Here is a 17,306-nt window from a genome sequence, read left to right as displayed (position 1 = left end):
TGTCTGTCCTCATCAGCCATTGTGTAGGTTACCTGTGGTAAAGTGCTGCTTCCTGATGTCATGTATTGAAGTGTTTGTCCCCTTTTCTCACCTGTAGGGCTCCTTGGTAATGGCCAGTCTAAGGGATTAGGACCAGCATCAGAACAGTCAGAGAATGAGAAGGACGATGCATCCCAAGTGTCCTCTACTAGCAACGATGTTAGTTCTTCAGATTTTGAAGAAGGGCCGTCGAGGAAAAGGTTAGTACTCAAGGCTGAAATAACTGGTGCCTTAAACCAGGGACTTCAATCTAGGTGCCAGTGTTTGACACATGGGCCAAACTTGGCCCCACTTGCCTGATCTCCCAATTTTTCATAGAAGAGCCAGAATTCTGGAGTTTTGTATCGAAAGCCCTGGTTTCTAAATATTGTCCGCTAATTAGAAATAAAGAGGAATAAGCAAAAAAAATGCTGTGGGCCAAACAAAATATGTTCCTGTCATAAAAAATGGTCAAACAGTTGCCAACTTGTAATTCCTGACTTAACTGTTCATTTCAATTGATTTTCATCAGTAGTATGCTTGAGTATATTAGGTGATATTTTGCCATTTCTCAAGAGAGATGCTTCTAAAAATCTTGAAGAATTAAATGTGGTATTTTCTGAAATTTTGTCCTTCCTCATCAGGAAAGGAAAAATCCACTTCATGTTTAGCCAAGTTAGTAGTTGTGGAATTTGTTCTTAAAACTTTTAATTTACCAGCAGGTTTTTTTTTTTTTTCTCTTAAATGTGACTTTCCTAAATAAGATAGTCTGATAAGGAAGTTGGCTATGGTAGTTTGGTAAGAGTTTGTGGTTTCATGGTCAAACAGTGTTAGTGACATTGTATAATAATGCTTTTAATTGGGTGTTTTTAAAACCCTTTGTTAGCTGTCTGCTTTATCTCTCATGTGTTGTGTGTGTGGGGGGGGTTCCCCCCCCATTTATATTTCATTTCATTCCTTTTCCGTTCTCATACTCGATGTTCTCCTGGAGGACTAGATAAACGACTTTTTCTTAGAATCTCTTAGTTTGAAAGGTTGGGGAAAGGAAAAGAAATTCCCCTCATCTGGTCTTCTTTGTTTACTCTTTCTACGGAATTAGTTACTTTTTGGAAACTATCTAGATGTGTGTAATGTAATGAAGAACTGAATATGGTGGAAAATTAAGAGGAAAGGACAAGATTTGCCCTGTGTAGATATTTAAAATCCTTAAGAGAACTGTACTTTGGATCTGGAAGTTGAGATGCGTAGCTCAGTTTTAGTTTATTTTCCTCCATTACGCAGTGTCTTTGTTTAAAAAGCCCTTGAACGGAGTCTGTATTAACTTCCATCTTCCTTTTCTCTTACTCCTTAGCACCGTGTCTTAGAAGGCATCATTAGGTTTGTGGTTATATGGTTAGCAGGTATACGTACCAAGCCTCTCTGCAGTGTACTGAGTGTGCTTTGTGTGTCACTCTTTTTGAAGACACTTGGGTGAGTGTCTCAGTGATAAGCGTGTTAGGGTTCAGATCCCCTGGAAGAAAAATTCACCCTGCGCCACTTTGAAAATGCATCATCACAAGAGAGAGAGTTCCAGCGTGTGTAAAAAAAATCACAGCAGTAAATATATTGGAATGTGTAATAATAATATCTCTGCTTCCAAACATGGGTGGGTGGTCATGCATCTTGTGTCTTTTTTCATCTCTGTTTAGGGAGGAAAATTGTGTGAGTGTGTGGTGGGAAATGACAGTACCCAATCCTTTAGCTGTGTGGCTGGCTGTGACCCTCACCTGTGGTAAAATCAGCATGGGAGTGTGATGACGGAAGAGGAGGTTTCATTTCTCTTGCAGGGGAGTCCTTTGTCCCTGGCTCCTAGTGCCTATCTCAGATGACAGTGCTGCTGGCTTCCTCTTTGTGGTGGTGTTTGGCAGCTGTGTGCAAACCAGTCGTTTAACTTTAGTTCTCCAGGACAGTGGAAAAGAGAAACCTTGTTCAGGGTGAATTTAAGGAAAACTTAACCATTGCTAATCTGCTTTAACTATTAGTGTGCCAAGTGCCTTACTGAAGTAATGAGTCATAGCAGCATTTTTTTTGGTTATGGTCATGTTCTACTAGTGAAATCCATCAGGGACATAACATAGATTAAGGATTTTTGACAGGTTAGGCCAGATTTAGGGCTGGTTTTGGGTGGCCTGGATTATAGGAAGAGGGGTTTTTAGTTAGGGCATACATTTGTTGCACTGTTGCAGGGTACATGGCTAGTACAAAATAATAACTTTTAATACTTCTCGACTTTTGTTTTTTGTTTTTGATGAGGAAGATTGCCACTGAGCTAATCTTGGTGCCAGTCTTCCTCTGTTTTGTATGTGGGACGCCACCACAGCATCGCTTGAGGAGTGGTGTGTAGGTTTGTGCCCAGGATCTGAACCTGCAAACCCTGGGCCCCAGAAGTTGAGTGCACGAACTTAACCACTGTGCCACTGGACCAGCCCCAAGACTTTCCAACTTTTAAGAGCTCATTTGTTTGGATCTCTCATTGGTATTTGGTATAAGTAATTTTGTATGAATCCTGCCTTCTAAGGCAGGATGTATGAACTGGCGCCTGAATTTTTGGAGCTTAGTCACTGTATTGTTCAAGCTACAATGCATCATCTTACATATATGGCACCTTAGAATGTGCTATTTCTGCTGGTAAGTCAAGGCCAGAGTAACTACCTAAAGTGGTTATTTTGAAATGTTGCTTCAAGCATTGGGTGGATTGTTGACTAGATGCTATTTTTTACCTTGTGTCTAAAATTCCCTAAGCCTCATATATACATGAGAAGAGCATGTTTCATAGTTAAACCATTTGCATTGTGTGTTGGCATTTAGACTTTCTAGGAGAAATCGTTGAATCCTAAAACCCCAGAGTCATGGTTTGTGTATTTGCTTTGGAAAATGCATTCTCTCTCTCTCTTTTGTAGAATGATACGAATTGCTCCCTATTCTCAAACAGTTAATTAGTCTTTTAGGTACATGTTTTTAGGGTCATCAGTTAATAGGCCTTTTGGTTGGGGAAGAAAGAAAGGGAATTCATGTATTTGACTTCCATGTTAAGAAAAATTAAAATCTGAAGTGTAGACTATGCCAGCCTCAGTTTGGAGCTTTCCTTGAGTTCCCAAAGTGCACATTGAACTGATTCCATTTTCTGATGATAAGTCTTCAGTCAAAACAATCCCTCATGTTTAGAAAGTATTATTTTTCTACAGGAAACCCCCTAAGATGTGTTCGGCTCTATGTACTTGATGCCATTTGTTTTAATTGAAGTTGGGAATCTTTTTTGGCACAGAAAGCAGTAGAACCCAGAGTTCTATAGGATTTATTTTTGTTTATTGAGGCAAAAATAAAAGGTGTCTTTTTACCTAGCGGTTAGAAGGTCATCATCTAAAATCACTCTTTCTAAAAGGAAAGCCCACCTCTCTCTAGAAGCTCTTTGCCTGTTTGATTGATAGGGCAGCCCAGCCATCGAATATCTGACAGACCTGGCACTCTTGGGTGTTCCTAGGTGTTGGTTTTCTTTTGCTTTTGATCATTGTGGTAGGTGAGTCAAAAAAAGTTTTTTGTTTAAAAATTATACATTAATGTAGTTTTTACATTTTAGAGTAGAAACATTATAGAGACTTTCAGTCTTTAATCAGCCCCTTTTGAATTTGATAGTGGCTGTGCCTAGCTCCTTACACCCCCCCACCACACACACACACTTATGTCGCCTATCCCATTCTACTTGGTTGTTGTAAAATTTATGTTTCGTGAAGGAAGTTCAGAAGCCAGAATGGACAGATTTTGCCAGTCAGATAGGGACTGACTTTGAGAAACTCTGGAATAATGGTTATGGAGATAGGGAGTATCTGTGTGACCAGTGGAAAGGAAGGTGTTGTACAAAGAAGCTGGTTATTGTATGCTTTTAGGTATAAGTAAATGGAAGCCCCAAAATCAGTAGTCCACAGCGGGGGTCACATTAGTTGAGCACCCAAATGTATACCGAAATTAACTGTGTGTATTTATGTTGTTTTTTCTTTGAGTGGGTAGAGGGAATAAGTAGGAAAAATGTAGACAGTGGTAATTCTTAGGGATGTGTCATGGGGACCTTGTGTGTGCCATAGTCGTTAAGAGTGTGGACTGGAGCAACACGTGTTTTTTCTTTTTCTTTTTTTTTTTAAAGATTTTATTTTTTTCCTTTTTCTCCCCAAAGCCCCCCCAGTACATAGTTGTATATTCTTCGTTGTGGGTCCCTCTAGTTGTGGCACGTGGGATGCTGCCTCAGCATGGTTTGATGAGCAGTGCCATGTCCGGGCCCAGGATTTGAACCAAGGGAAACACTGGGCCGCCTGCAGCGGAGCGCGCAAACTTAACCACTTGGCCACGGGGCCAGCCCCACATGTGTTTTTTATTATTCTGGCTCACCATTTACTTGTTACATGCTCTTGGGGCAGATTCTGTAACATTGCTGGGCCCCAGTTTCCTCATCTGTAAAATTTCTCTGATAAGAGTAACCACCTCATGGTGGTTTTGTATACTGAACAGGTTAATTCTTGAAGAGCACTCAGGTTTATAATGAATAATGTGTTAGACGTTATTAGATATCATTTGTGTATGTGACACATGAATTACTACATGAGAACGTGCACAGTCATTGAAGACTTCTCAAATGTGTGTTAGAGGAAGTTTGTTTTATACAAATTGTGATTTATGTCTCCCTCCATGACACCATGATCACAGCCATTTGTGGGCAGCTGGAAAAGTGTGGGCGCGTGACCCTCTTTTGACGTTAATTGAGTCACAGGAAGGACCCTTGTGCTGTATAGTCTGAATTTCCTCTGCAAAGCTTAGATTGCATGGAGTAGGCACGAGTGGGGTGAGGTTGTAGTTAGCAAAGATGGGATGTCGGTGAGCAGATTCCATCCCAGCTATTCACACATGACTCATTGCCTCACCTTAGGGGCGAGGCCCCTATTTGCTAGTATTTAATGCTCAGATCACTGACACACTTTTGAAAACAAACTCCAGGAGAATCTACTGAACTAGTGAAAAAGGGCAGACTGTGCCTCTACAGAGACATAACTATTTTGTTTTTATTAAAGACTTGCTGTATTTTAGTTCGGCCTTTGACAGTATACGACTCACTGACTTCAAAGATAGATAGTCCTGTTCCAGTAGATTGGATTTGGAATGTCAGGAATTATTTTAACAGCAAGGATTCCATGCCTTATTGCAGTATTGTTTCTGGATATGAATACGTGTTGAAGATTATGAGAATTCTCTAGGCTTTTAATAAGTATTCCTGCCACAGGTGAATTGTCAGTATTAATATTTCCTTATTATTTTTGTTCTGAGTTACTTTGTTGATATAAAATACTTTCATACCTCCAAGTTCGGAAGGAAGATAGGCCCAAATGCATAGGATTCGTGTTTGGCAGCATGCGGTGTTAGAAATTGGAGTTTTTCAATGTGAACATCCTTAGGAATTTACATTTTAAAAGCCTAAATAATTTTTACATTTCCCTTTAACAAAATGCGTTAGTAGGGTAGTTTAATGTTAAATGCACTTTGCTGTTATTGCCAAACTTGAAAGCAAAACAAGCAACAAACAGCTCAGATATATTTCTTTTAACTTTTGGGTTATGTTTATTTGCCTCCTGGACCAGGCTATTTGCAGATTTTGTTGTTACAGCTATGAAGAGCATCTTACAAAGTGGAGGTTAGTACTGTTGTAATTTTCAAAATCTAGAGCTATCTTGACTGAAACATATTTTCTACTTAGAGAAGGTAAAGAAGGGACAAAATTGAAGAATGGAATATTATGTGACAGCTTTAATTACCCCAGGAAATAATCGTGGAATTAAATGTAAAGTAAATGTAGAAGTGTCCGGCCAATCTGCTCTATTTTCCCAAATAGTTGCCATTTCTGGAGCCCTTCTTTCTTTCCTATATTCTCTGGTACCCCTTTCCTTTCCTTTTTCCTGAAAGACTTTAAAGTTTTTAGTATAGGTCTGTTAAGGCTGGATGAATCTTTCAGCTTTTGTGTGTCTGAAAATGTCTTTATTTCACTCTCATTTAAAGAAAATATTTTTATTTTATGAGAACGTGGAATCACATGGAGTTGTGAGAAATTCATTTCGCCTTCATTTTTACAAGATATTTTTCCTGCGTATAGAACCCTCCCCCACCAGCCCCCGCCCCCATACTGCTCCACTCCCCTGTCTCCTGCTTTGCATTGTTTCTAATGAGAAGTTGACAGTCATTCTTGACTCTCCAAGAAGCGTCATCTCCAAGAAGTGTCATTTCTCCCAGTCTAGCTTTTCTATCTTTTCCCAGTCTACATCTTTTTAAGATTTTCTTTTAATCTATCATACAATGTTCCTTGGTGTAGTTTCACTTACGTTTCTTGAGTTTTGAGTTCATTGAGCTCCTAACACTAATCTTAATCTGTAGATTTCATCAGTTTCAGAAAGATTGGAGCCAATATTTCTGAATATTTGTGTGTGTCCTTCCTCCCTGCTTCAGGGATTTAAGATGCTTTAAGTTGTCTCCCAGTTCAATAATACTCTGTTCGTTTTATCCCAGTCTTGTTTTCCTCTGTTTCATTTTAGATAGTTTTTATCCAAAATCTGCAGATATGTAATTTTTATCTCAGAGATTGTTGTCTTTACCTCTAGAAGTTAGATTTTGGTATTTTTCTAATCTTCAGTGTCTCTCCTAATATGCTTACTCTTTTCTATCATCTGTGCTATTTATGGGCCAGTTTGGATTGACGGTCCTCCTCAGTTTGGTTACGTTTTCCTGCTAGTTTGCTTACCTGGTAGTTTCTTATTGGGTATCAGGCATTGTAAAGTTTCCTTTGTTGGGTGCTGGATATGTTTGTATTTCTCTACCTGTTCTTGAGCATTCCTCTAGGATGTGATTAAGTTACTTTTGGGCCTTGGCTTTTCAGCTTTGTTAGGTAGGGCCAGAGCAGTGTTTAGTGTTGGGCTAAGTTTTTCCCCCTATTCAGGCAAAACCCGAACGAGTAATGTACTCAGTGACTTGTGAATTATGATGTTTACCGTTTTGGCTAGTAGGTACAGGCACTGTTCCTGGCCCTGAGTAGGATTTGGGGCCTTTACCCTCTAATCCTTTCTTGTGATACTTCCTTTTGGGTAGTTTCCTCACACACATGTGCTTTCCCCAGTACTCAGCAAATACTTGAGGAGGACCCTTGGCAGATTCCAGAGTTTTCTGTGTGGTTTACCCCTCAGCAGTACTCTGACCTAGAGATTCTATTCAATATCTTGGCCTCCCCACATTCTCAACTCAGATTCCTCTAGACCTTGCTTACATTTCCGCTCCATGTGCTGTGGCCTGGAAACTCTGTAAAGTCAGTAACCTGGGCAATTATTTTTTCCCATCTTTCAGGGATTGCAGTGCTTTGTTCTGTGATGGTCATTGTGTAGATTTTTAGTTCTGTCAGGCAGGAAGTAAATCTTGTCCCTATTCCTCTATCTAAACTAGAAGCAGAAGTTCTGTCTGTTCTTTGAATGTTGGAAGAGAGAAAGAAATGCCCTGCCAGCAAATGGAACTACCACGTTTGTACTTTATCTTAGTCACAGCCATAACCTTTTCATTTAATTTTGTTAGTCATTAAAAGAGAAAAAAGTGAATTGCATAAGTAAGCCCTGATGCAATGAAAAAGAAAATTTCAAAATAAAGAAGCAGTTAACCTATAAATAGAAAAATCTCACTCCACCAGAGAGCATGTGACTATTAGAAATCCTTCAGCCTCTTTGAAGTTCCAGAACCTCTGTCTTTAAAAGAACTTCCCCTTAGTGAATAAAACATAGTGTACTAATAAATCATACTGTAATCCTCATGAAACACCTGGAAGGTTTTATTATCCTTGTTTTCTAGCTGAGTCAACAAGTGTTCAAAATACTTGACTAATGACATATTTCTTATAAGTAGCATTCAGGATTTGAATCCAAGTCTTCATATCTGTAATGCCTGATCTTTCCCACTACACCGTGTCACTTTCCGTCAGGGGTGTCACATGTAGGTCTTATTCTTTCAGGTACCTCTTGGACAGACAGATTCCAGAATGGCACTCCCTTTGGGCTAGCAGCACCTGGCTTATTGAGCTCAACCATGGCTGGACCACAGCCCCACTCACCTCCTCAGCTGTGTACCTTTTGTGCAGTGCACATCCCTTGTGGCCCCTCAGATCATGAAACCTAGTACGTGTTCTCTTCTCTGCCAGTATTTGTATTCCTTCTTTAATGAAACCAAGTTTTTCTTCACTGTAAACCTAGCAGAAGAAGGAAAGCGGAAGACTTAGCTTATCTTGAGCAAAACATGTTTTACTTTTGCAGTTATCTCTGGAGTGCTCCAATATTAGAGGTTAAAGGTCATGGTTTTCATGCAGAAGGGCATGGGGAGAGCTGTTCTCCCTGAATGTGAGAACATTCCGGACCTAGCTGACTGTTCTGTATCAGGTGGCTGTTCTAAACAGATCTGTGATTTTAGTGGGTTGTCCTACGTCCCTCTGGGAGTATACTCTTCACTTTTTGCTCAGCTGGCTGGAGTTGGTGGCTTAGAGGGGCAAAGTAAAAGTATTGGTTCACCTTATGGTGCCTGCTTATGGATGTACTTCACCTTTCCTACCGTTCAGGTTTGGGAGGGGAGCTTGTATCTCTCAGCTCCCTACACCAACCTTGATCTTAAGTGTTTTCCCAGATAAAATGGTCTCCAGGGTGAAACTGAGAGTCAAAATGTCTTAAGTTGGATAGCAGAGAGCCGAGAGAGCATTTCTGATTGTGTTAGAAATTCTCTCTGGCTGAAGCACGTGCGTGTCCTGTTTACTGCGTGATGGCACATGCTGCTCATTCACATTCATGGTTAGGTTCTTTCCCTTCAGCCACATCCCCTGGGCTTCTGTTCCTACCTCTCACATCGTACTTTCATGAGTTCCCTCCCCTCCACGCTCCCTTCCCCTCCCCAAGGCACTGGTTGTCTCTGTTAAAGTGAAACCCCCTCTCTTCTGTCCCCATGGTGAAATAGAGCCTGGTTGCAGAAGGAAGGAAGCTGCTGTAATAAACATAACGTCTAACTGGTTTTGCACATGAAGTTATTTATGGGAGGTTTGTGGGATTCCCCATCTCCTCTTCCTGTCTTGGAGGAATTTTAACTACTTAATTACTTGTATAGCACGATTTGGGGGTTAACAAACAACCTTATGCATTGCTTTAGTTTACAAGAGGCAGATCTTCTTTCTCATCAATAAAGCATCTTCTGGCATCCATCTGTGTCTTCCTTCTTATGTTTTCGGCCTCTGTGCACATGAGTAGTGTCTAAAGGTGCCAGGCAGACCCCTTTACGGAGGCCTAAAGGTACAGCTCTGTCACCTCTTAGAAGAAAGAAAGCTGAGGGCCAGGTGGTTTTGAGGGGTGAGAGGTGTAGTTGGTTGTTAGAGGATGCAAGTCCAGAGGATTAAAGTCAGGGGTGGATTTCGACTTAAAGAAGGAAGAATGTGGAACTGGGTGGCTAATGAGGTTCCTGGGTGATTGACTAAACTTGGGCTGGTATTGGGGTTACTCTGATGGTATGTCCATGGGTAGATTGGTTTGGTTTAAATGGCGGGTCGACTGCAGGTTCCCTTTGGAATGTTTTCTTCCCACCCTCTACCCTTTGCCTCCAGCTGAAGCAAAGGAAAATTATTACCCAAACCAGGATGATGAGGGCTGAGAGGTGCCTCTGTGTGCCTGACATCCGCCTGGGCAAAGCACTGACATCCTCCCAGAGAGGATATCCACGACGCAGGAGCTGCGGGAAGGTTGTCACTTCTCATCTCCACTCCCGCGGACTCTTACTGGCCTTGTCTTCCTTAGTGCCGTGGTCGGGAGGGGGATTGGAAATAGTTATGAAGAGCAGTGTTCTAGGGCTCTTGGAACTGTGATTGTCCTTTAAGGTGCAATTGCCCTTTCCAAGTTCCCTGTTCTTGGAGCAGTGTCCAGATCTGCTTCCTCAAGGCAGTCTCCTTGGAGAGCTTTTCTGCAGCTTCACTCTCCTTTCCTAGTGACCAGTCTTCCTCCCTTCTGCCTTCTAGGCAGTGTGGCCAGGATGTGTTGCTTAGCCTTCTCAGCCCATGTTTTTAACTTTGCCTCTTGCCTGGCACTCCCAAAATAGATGTGTCCCCAGAATCAGGACTCAAGCCTGGGCCCTTGGAGCCCCCTGACCTTCCAGGAGGAGAAAGCTCCCTTTGAGCCCAGCTGTCTCCCACACGTTCCATGAGGCCATCTTTCCTGGGACAGGTAGACAGCCTTCCAAGGCCTTGGTGTGCATGAGCTTCTCTAAACTGTCAGACTCATTCTGGGTCCCTGGGACCTCACAGGCGTCTGTAGACTATTTTGTATCCATACCTGACGGCCTCCTGATTTTAAGGCAAGTGACAACCAGGGTGGGAGACTTATCCCTGAGTGATCCTCAGAATGAGATGGTTTAAGGTGGAACTTTTTTTTTTCTGGCACAGTTTTATGACAAGGTCCTTGATTAGCATTCAGGAGAAAGGAGAAAATTTTTAAGATTCTAGAATCACATAGGATTTAAATCCCAATTCCTACTTTTAACTGTCCATGAGAGTTAGTCCCCCTTTGCAGAATTGCTGTGACAAATATTTGTATAGCACTTACATAGTGCTTATATACGTAATATAGTGATGTGCTGGCAACTGTTCTAAATTCTTTACATATATTAGCCTATTCAATCCTCACAGCAAACTCTTTGGGATAGGTCTTTCATTATCACCCCCATTTTATAGGTGTGAAAAGTAAGCCACAGAAGACTGTACTTTGCCCAAGAGATAAAGCTCCTGGCATATTGTCAGGACTCAGTAAATGGTTTCTATTCACCCTGAGTAAATTAGTGAGGAGCCACCATGGAACACTGATGATGATGAGAGATGGAAGAGTTGTGTTTTCAAAAATATTTTGGGAGGCCTGAGGATTCTGAGAGCTGAGCAAAGTGATCCCACTGTAACCCTCAGAGGAGGGTGACCCTCAAGGAAGGAGTGTCCAGTGGGGCTAATTTATTATCAAAATTTGAGTTGTTTGCCAGGTATTTGGATGGATCTAAGGATTTTGCAGTGCAGGAAATCACCATTTCAGAGAGAAGAAACAGAGAAGCACATAATTTCAAATGTAGCGTGGAGAGTGCCACAGAAGATGTGACCTCTGTGGGACACAGGGGCCCACTGACTAGGGAATGTGTCGGGAAGTTGGGGCATCTTCAGTAAGATGACCTGTGCACTTAGTTTTTCCTTCTGTGGGGAGAAGTGAGAGTGAGGGAGATGTTAACTCTTGCTGTCCTCTGGACCCTGTGGTGGAGCTCTTCTTGTAACTTCCTGACAGACTGTGATGTGAGTCAGCTGTGGGCTTATCAGCCAAAATAATGCAGAGAGACAGGCCCAGTGCCTAGGGCTCCATCAGCCCGGTAGCTGCATGTGGTGGAGCAACATTAATAACATGATGAGCATCTTGGGTGCTGGGCTGCTTGCCTGTGGGAGGAGACGACAGCTACCAAGACCTGCAGTGCAGGAAGGGCCAGCACTGAATGCCTGCGAGCCTCTTGGTTATCCTTGGGTGGGGCTGGGCCCTGACACATGAAGTGGTTCTTTGTGCTTGGTCGAAGGCTGCCTGGGTGCTTCAGTGCTTTATCTGACCGAATCATGCGAGGGCCGGGAGCGGGCACTGTTTATTTACTAACTTTTCTTTCCCAAGGTGGTGAGCTTGAGACAAGAGGTTAGCTGATATTTTGAAAGGACATATGTGGTTGTTGGGGAGAAAATATTAGGTCCCAGTCCAGTTTTCTGTCTTGTAAAAGCTTCAGAATTGACACAGTATTCTTGTAGGTGGTGTTAGAATCACCCGCAGCGAGAGCAGGGCGAACCCCACACGCCCACACCACACCTTCCTGAGGTCGGAAACGACACATTGACAGCCCTCAGGGACTGCAGTGGGCTGGGGGCCTCGCAGGCTTCAAGTACAGGCCCCAGGTTGGATGGGCCCAGCTAGGCAGACTTAACAATTACCAAGAACCCAGGTGATTCTTAGAATTAAACGAAATAACCTATCAGCACTGGGTAGGAGCCTGGTATGCTTTAGCATTGACCCCCAAATCAGTCTAAGCTAAGATGTGCCTAGAGGCGCTGAATTCATATTTGCTGAATGCGTTTTGAAGGACAGCATTAGCTTCTGTCTGTTAGAGGAAGGAACAGGCGTCTGTCTTCACCTTAGGAAGTGGAAAACAAACCCTAATCTTGATTTCTTTTCTTTATACCAAAGGAAGAGTTGACTTAAACATAGAAGTGCTTGGCTAATTAAAAGGGATTCAGGAGGACTGTACTATTTGAAAGCTTATCACTGTCGTTTTCTGGTTTTGATCAGAAGGCTTTTAGTATAAATTTACATTGGTTCCATCCCATCTTGAGTTTTAAAGTTATCCTGGAATTTCCATTTAGAAGTGTGTGTTACAGTGCCACATGTCTGGCCTGGGTACTTTGGGGTGGGGCGGTACCTCGGTGTGTGTGAAGCAACACTGCGTGGGAATCTAAAGCAGGGAGAGATGATCGGGCCTTTCTGGCATTGTGCAGTGTCTCCTTAAATTTACTGTCAATGCTTACCTTCCTGGAACTGTGGTGTATTAAGCTTTTTCATTATTGACAGTGGGGTCTTCTTTCCTTAACAAGTTGTTTTTCCTGCTCGATGTGGAGTTCTGTCTAGAGAAGTCTTCGTAGATACTCAGTTCTGCATAAACGCACATCACGGTCCTAAGAGGTCAGTGCACGTGGGTCTTGGTGTGAAGGAAGGAACGGGAAGTGTGGAGCTTGTTCCAGAGCAGTGTGTCCTAGGCACGGTTACAGATAGGCAAAATACATTTGATTTAATTGTCCCTTAGTTGTTGCTGAGGACAAATTTTTAGACACTTGAAGGAATGGGCATCTGCCCCCATAATTTGCTTAAGGCTCCTGGTAAGCACGCACACTTCTGCTGCGTGTATTTGTTTAAGGAAACTGGCTAGAACTTCATTTGAGGCAGTTTTATTACTGCTTTGGCCTTTTCCTTTTTCTCTTACCTCGGAGATCTGATTGCAGGGATATCACTTCCACCTCCCATGCAAATGATGGTCTAGCATGCTTTGTGGTTGCCACGGAAACTGGGTGCCACTGTCTTTCCTTCCTCCTGTATCATGGCTCTTCCTAGTCTTTTAAATATGAATGTTTCTGTTACGTATTTTTGCCCTCCTTGCCTTTTACACTCTCAAAGGACAAACGTAAACATGGCCCTGATCTTTTCAGTAGTATATGACCCTCCCCAAACCGTCTTATCAGTTCGTAAATCTTCCTTGATGAAATGGACAGCGACCACATAGACACTGGTTCCAGGTGTCTCACATGAAAGGCACTAGATGCTGGGTTTGTGAGGGTTTAGAGTCACCTTGTCTGTGAAGGGGGTGACAGCCATTAGTGTCACTTGTGGTTCACATGTGAGTGCTTCTGCAGGGGTTGCTAGACATGGCTTCTTGGGCAGAATGTTCCTTGATGTCAGTAACTCACTTGGCTATTCAGCAGCTCAATTAAAAGTGGTGCACATTGTTGCCACTCAGATGGGAATAGAGTGTTGTTCTTACTACCACCACCTCACATTTGTGTTCCCTCCCTTTCATTTTTAGGGTGAGTGGGCGGGGGTGGGGCAGTTGTCGGCTGGAGAGGTTCTTTTTAATTTCTTTTTGAGGAAGATTAGCCCTGAGCTAACTACTGCCAACTTCCTCTTTTTGCTGAGGAAGACCTGGCCCTGAGCTAACATCCAAGTCCATCTTCTTCTACTTTATACGTGGGACGCCTACCACAGCATGGCTTTTGCCAAGCAGTGCCATGTCCGCACCCAGGATCCAACCTGGCGAACCCCGGGCCTCTAAGAAGCGGAACATGCGAACTTAACCCCTGCGCCACCAGGCCACCCCTGGAGAGGTCCTAAAGTATAGGCTGAGGGGGGTCGGCAGCAACCTAAGTGACTTGTTAGGGGAGAGGTTTGGAGTCATTTCGGCATTAGAAATTGAAAGAAGAGATCATGATAATAAGTTGGCTTTTTGGGGGAGTAAATTAAATACCAGGCAAGTTTCTTCTCTCTTTTGCTTTGGGCTCGATTGCTTTGATTTGCAAAGATAGAATCTTTTAGAGTGTGTAATCCTCACAAAATACCTTGATAAGTTTGTCCTGCTAGCTTAAAGCCTGTCCCCAGACTGTGTGTAGAGTCAGCATCATCAGTCTGATTTTCTTGTGTTTTCGTGGAAAGGGGATTTGGGTATCATCGCCGGCAAGCTGTATGTGGTTCACTTGACATTCAAGCTTTAAAAGGGTTTGGCCCTCTGCTTCCTCAGAGTTGGGATCATCCTTCTTTATCTGTATATCCCCAGTGGCTGGCAGAGTATCTGGTATGCGGTACACATTTGTTTGTTTTTCTGAATGCAAACCAATTCTAAGAGTAGCCAAATAAAGTCTAAGGAAAGGAAACATTCCTAGAGGAGTGTTATCTTTGAGAAGCATATTTTCCTATTTAGAATTGTCCAGGTCTTTCACACCGTCTTATCATATTGGAAGGTGGATGTGTGCATATGTGTGTGTCTGTGTGTTTTTTCAAGTATTACCCATTGTTAATTGCTTGGTTTTAAAGGGTTAGGAAAGAACCAAGTGGACTGCTTTTTAGTAGTAATTTAATTTTCTTCTCTTTCATTTCCCTCCTCCCCAACTTGTTTCTCCATCTTTCTGATCTCTCCCTGGTTCTGTAAATGCTCCCTGGGTCCAGAATTTCACATTGGTCTATACAGAAACCAAAATATAACTTGTAAACTTATTCCTTGGGGTCTCTCTTGTGACATCTGATTAGGATATAAGGACGTGCTTGTTTCTAGTTTCACAGTAGGTTCTGGAGTCCTCAAACTACTACAGTATAAGGGCACTGACTTTGCATCAGCCGTAGTTAATTAGTGATGCCAAGAGAAGGAAAAAGGAAAATGCCTTCTTGCCAAAGGCTCTGTGGTTCTTCCTGTGGCGCCAACTTAAGTTTGACTACAGTTTTCTGGTCACTTTAAAATTTTAACATATTTATTCTGATTGTCTAATTCTATGGTAATAAACATTATTCTCCCATAAAGATAATGATAGGCATTTTTTTCCAGCCTTTTTTTCTCTTGGGCTCTCAGATTTTGGTCTTCCCGGAGGTAGAAGTAGAACTTAACTCTTGTTTCTTTGTGTTCTTTGAGTTTAGTTTTTAAAGAAAATTTCTGTAAAGTTTATATGACCACTTTATAGAAAGCCTTGATTATGTAGAATTAGCTTTAATGTTGATTTCTGTTAGCTACCATATATGAAATGTAGAACGATCAAAGCATTTAAATGGAAAATAAAACCAGGTGTTAAAAATGAGTCTGTCCTGTTGTTCATATTTGCTTTCAGACATATTTTGAAATGAATGGAGTCCTTTTGAGATGTTGCTTCTTTCATATGATGCACTGTTTTGTTGAGTATCTAATAGTATAATAGGCCAGGTGCTTTACTGAATCAAGTAAACTGTTCTCTGATAATATAATTTAAAAAATACACAAAGCCAATAGTAGCTGTGATATAGTATGATGTAAATCCGTGTAGTGGTTATTTATTATCTTGTGGGAAGGCTGTTTTTGTCACTGCCTACTTCTCTGGGAGTAGTAGGACTGCTCCGCCATTCTTTCCAGGCTGAAGCACACCTTAGCACCTGCATACTCCTGGGGAGTGAATGTCCTGAGAAGATGCTTCCAGTAAAGGGGGCATGATTAAGGCCGAACTTGGTGGGGGTGGGGTGGGGGGAACTTTGTAATTAGCCTGTGGTATATTCATTAACTTTCTTCTGTTTTAATTCTGTCAACTTGGAACTGTGCAGGATGAGATTCTAACAGTTTTCAAATGTACGTTGTTTTCAGAGTCATTCTTTCTCTAGAACAGAGTTACAGATTTGTTCAGGCTGTTATTCTGCCCCCAAGAAGTATGTTTGCATTCACGGTGACAGCCTGCAGACTACTGGTACATTGCAGGGCTGTAATCTGCTTGTTGTTCTGGCAAATGCCATTGTGTAATGTGGACTGGCACTTGGCCTTTCTGGAGCTTGTAGTTATTCCCCTTTGCAGAGATTTCAGCTGCCTTTGCCATAATTTCTCTCCTGATTATCATTTCTTATGCCTCCTACAGTCCAGGCTCATTGAACTAGGCTGGGATAAATAACGCCCTTATAGATGATGTGAATGTGAGATCATCCTGTTCCATACATGAGAAACACAAGGCTTGGAGAGGACTGGGGCGCTGTGAGTCCTCACGATGAGGATGTCTACTGTTTGAAAGGATTTGGGAATCAAAATTCTCATTGATGTTTTTCATAGAGCCGAAATCCCATGTCTCTTGAAAGATGCCCTCCTGCTGTGAGTAGGAGCTGTTGTTGGAAGCCAGAGGAGGGTGTGGCAGGTACAGCTTTCCCTTTCTTCTGGAGACCAGGTTATTTTGAAGGTTAGGGAGAGTGATGACAGCAGGTGCTTTGGAGGCTTGCCCATGTCACTTTTTGTGTTGCCCTTTACCTCACCACCACCACTACCTCTGCCACCACTGCCTTTGGTATAAACAAGTGCTTGTCCGTGTTGTTTGCATTTCTTGATTTAAGTCTCAGATGGGCAGGACAAACTTTTATCCCTATTCGAGGACAAACATTTGCGCTTTCTGGTCCTCAGTCAAAAAGGCCCATCTTTACCAGTCTCCTATGTTTGCTCATCTAGATGTTTTTAAATTCCTACTTAAAAACATCAAATTAGCACACAAAGAAAGTATTTAAGGCCGCCAGTACAGTCTTTTACTTTCAAGGAAGCATTTTAGGAAATGAAGAAACTTCCAGATAGCACTTTGGGTAGTGACACCATGGTTTTCCTAAGAGGTTATAGCTCCATCGTGGAACATTGAAACTGCTTTTGTTGAAACCCCCTTAAACCAGTAGCCGATGAAGACACACCATTGGGAACGGACACACTTCTCTTACTAAATAAAACCAACAGGGGCCGGCTCACAGGCCTCCTTGGCGAGGTAAGCAGGCTAACCCTGCTGAGCAGTGTCCGAGAGTTTGCTGAGCAAACTAGGACCCTACAGTTCTTATGGCACCAGTGTGGCACTCTTTATGGTGCTACTTTTGGGAGCAGCATTTATCAGAAAGTGAGAGGACAAATCCAGAATTAAA

General features: G+C 42.3%; 1 protein-coding gene across 3 annotated transcripts in view; it reads left to right on the top strand.

The window, feature by feature from the left end:
- The window catches only part of JARID2 (jumonji and AT-rich interaction domain containing 2), a 254,706-nt gene that overhangs the window by 146,647 nt on the left and 90,753 nt on the right, over positions 1-17,306 (top strand). For 2 of the 3 annotated variants that reach the window (XM_046641238.1, XM_046641239.1), the window contains one exon: positions 98-239. The exons of the other annotated variant lie outside the window; for it this stretch is intronic. In XM_046641238.1, the coding sequence (XP_046497194.1) occupies positions 98-239 (142 nt within the window). The remainder of the gene's footprint in view (positions 1-97; positions 240-17,306) is intronic. 3 annotated transcript variants of the gene reach the window in all.

This window comes from Equus quagga, chromosome 15, assembly GCF_021613505.1.
Source record: "Equus quagga isolate Etosha38 chromosome 15, UCLA_HA_Equagga_1.0, whole genome shotgun sequence".
NCBI classification, from domain to species: Eukaryota; Metazoa; Chordata; class Mammalia; order Perissodactyla; family Equidae; genus Equus; species Equus quagga.
Note: the sequence above shows the minus strand (reverse complement) of the source record. Positions and strands in the feature narration are given on the sequence as shown.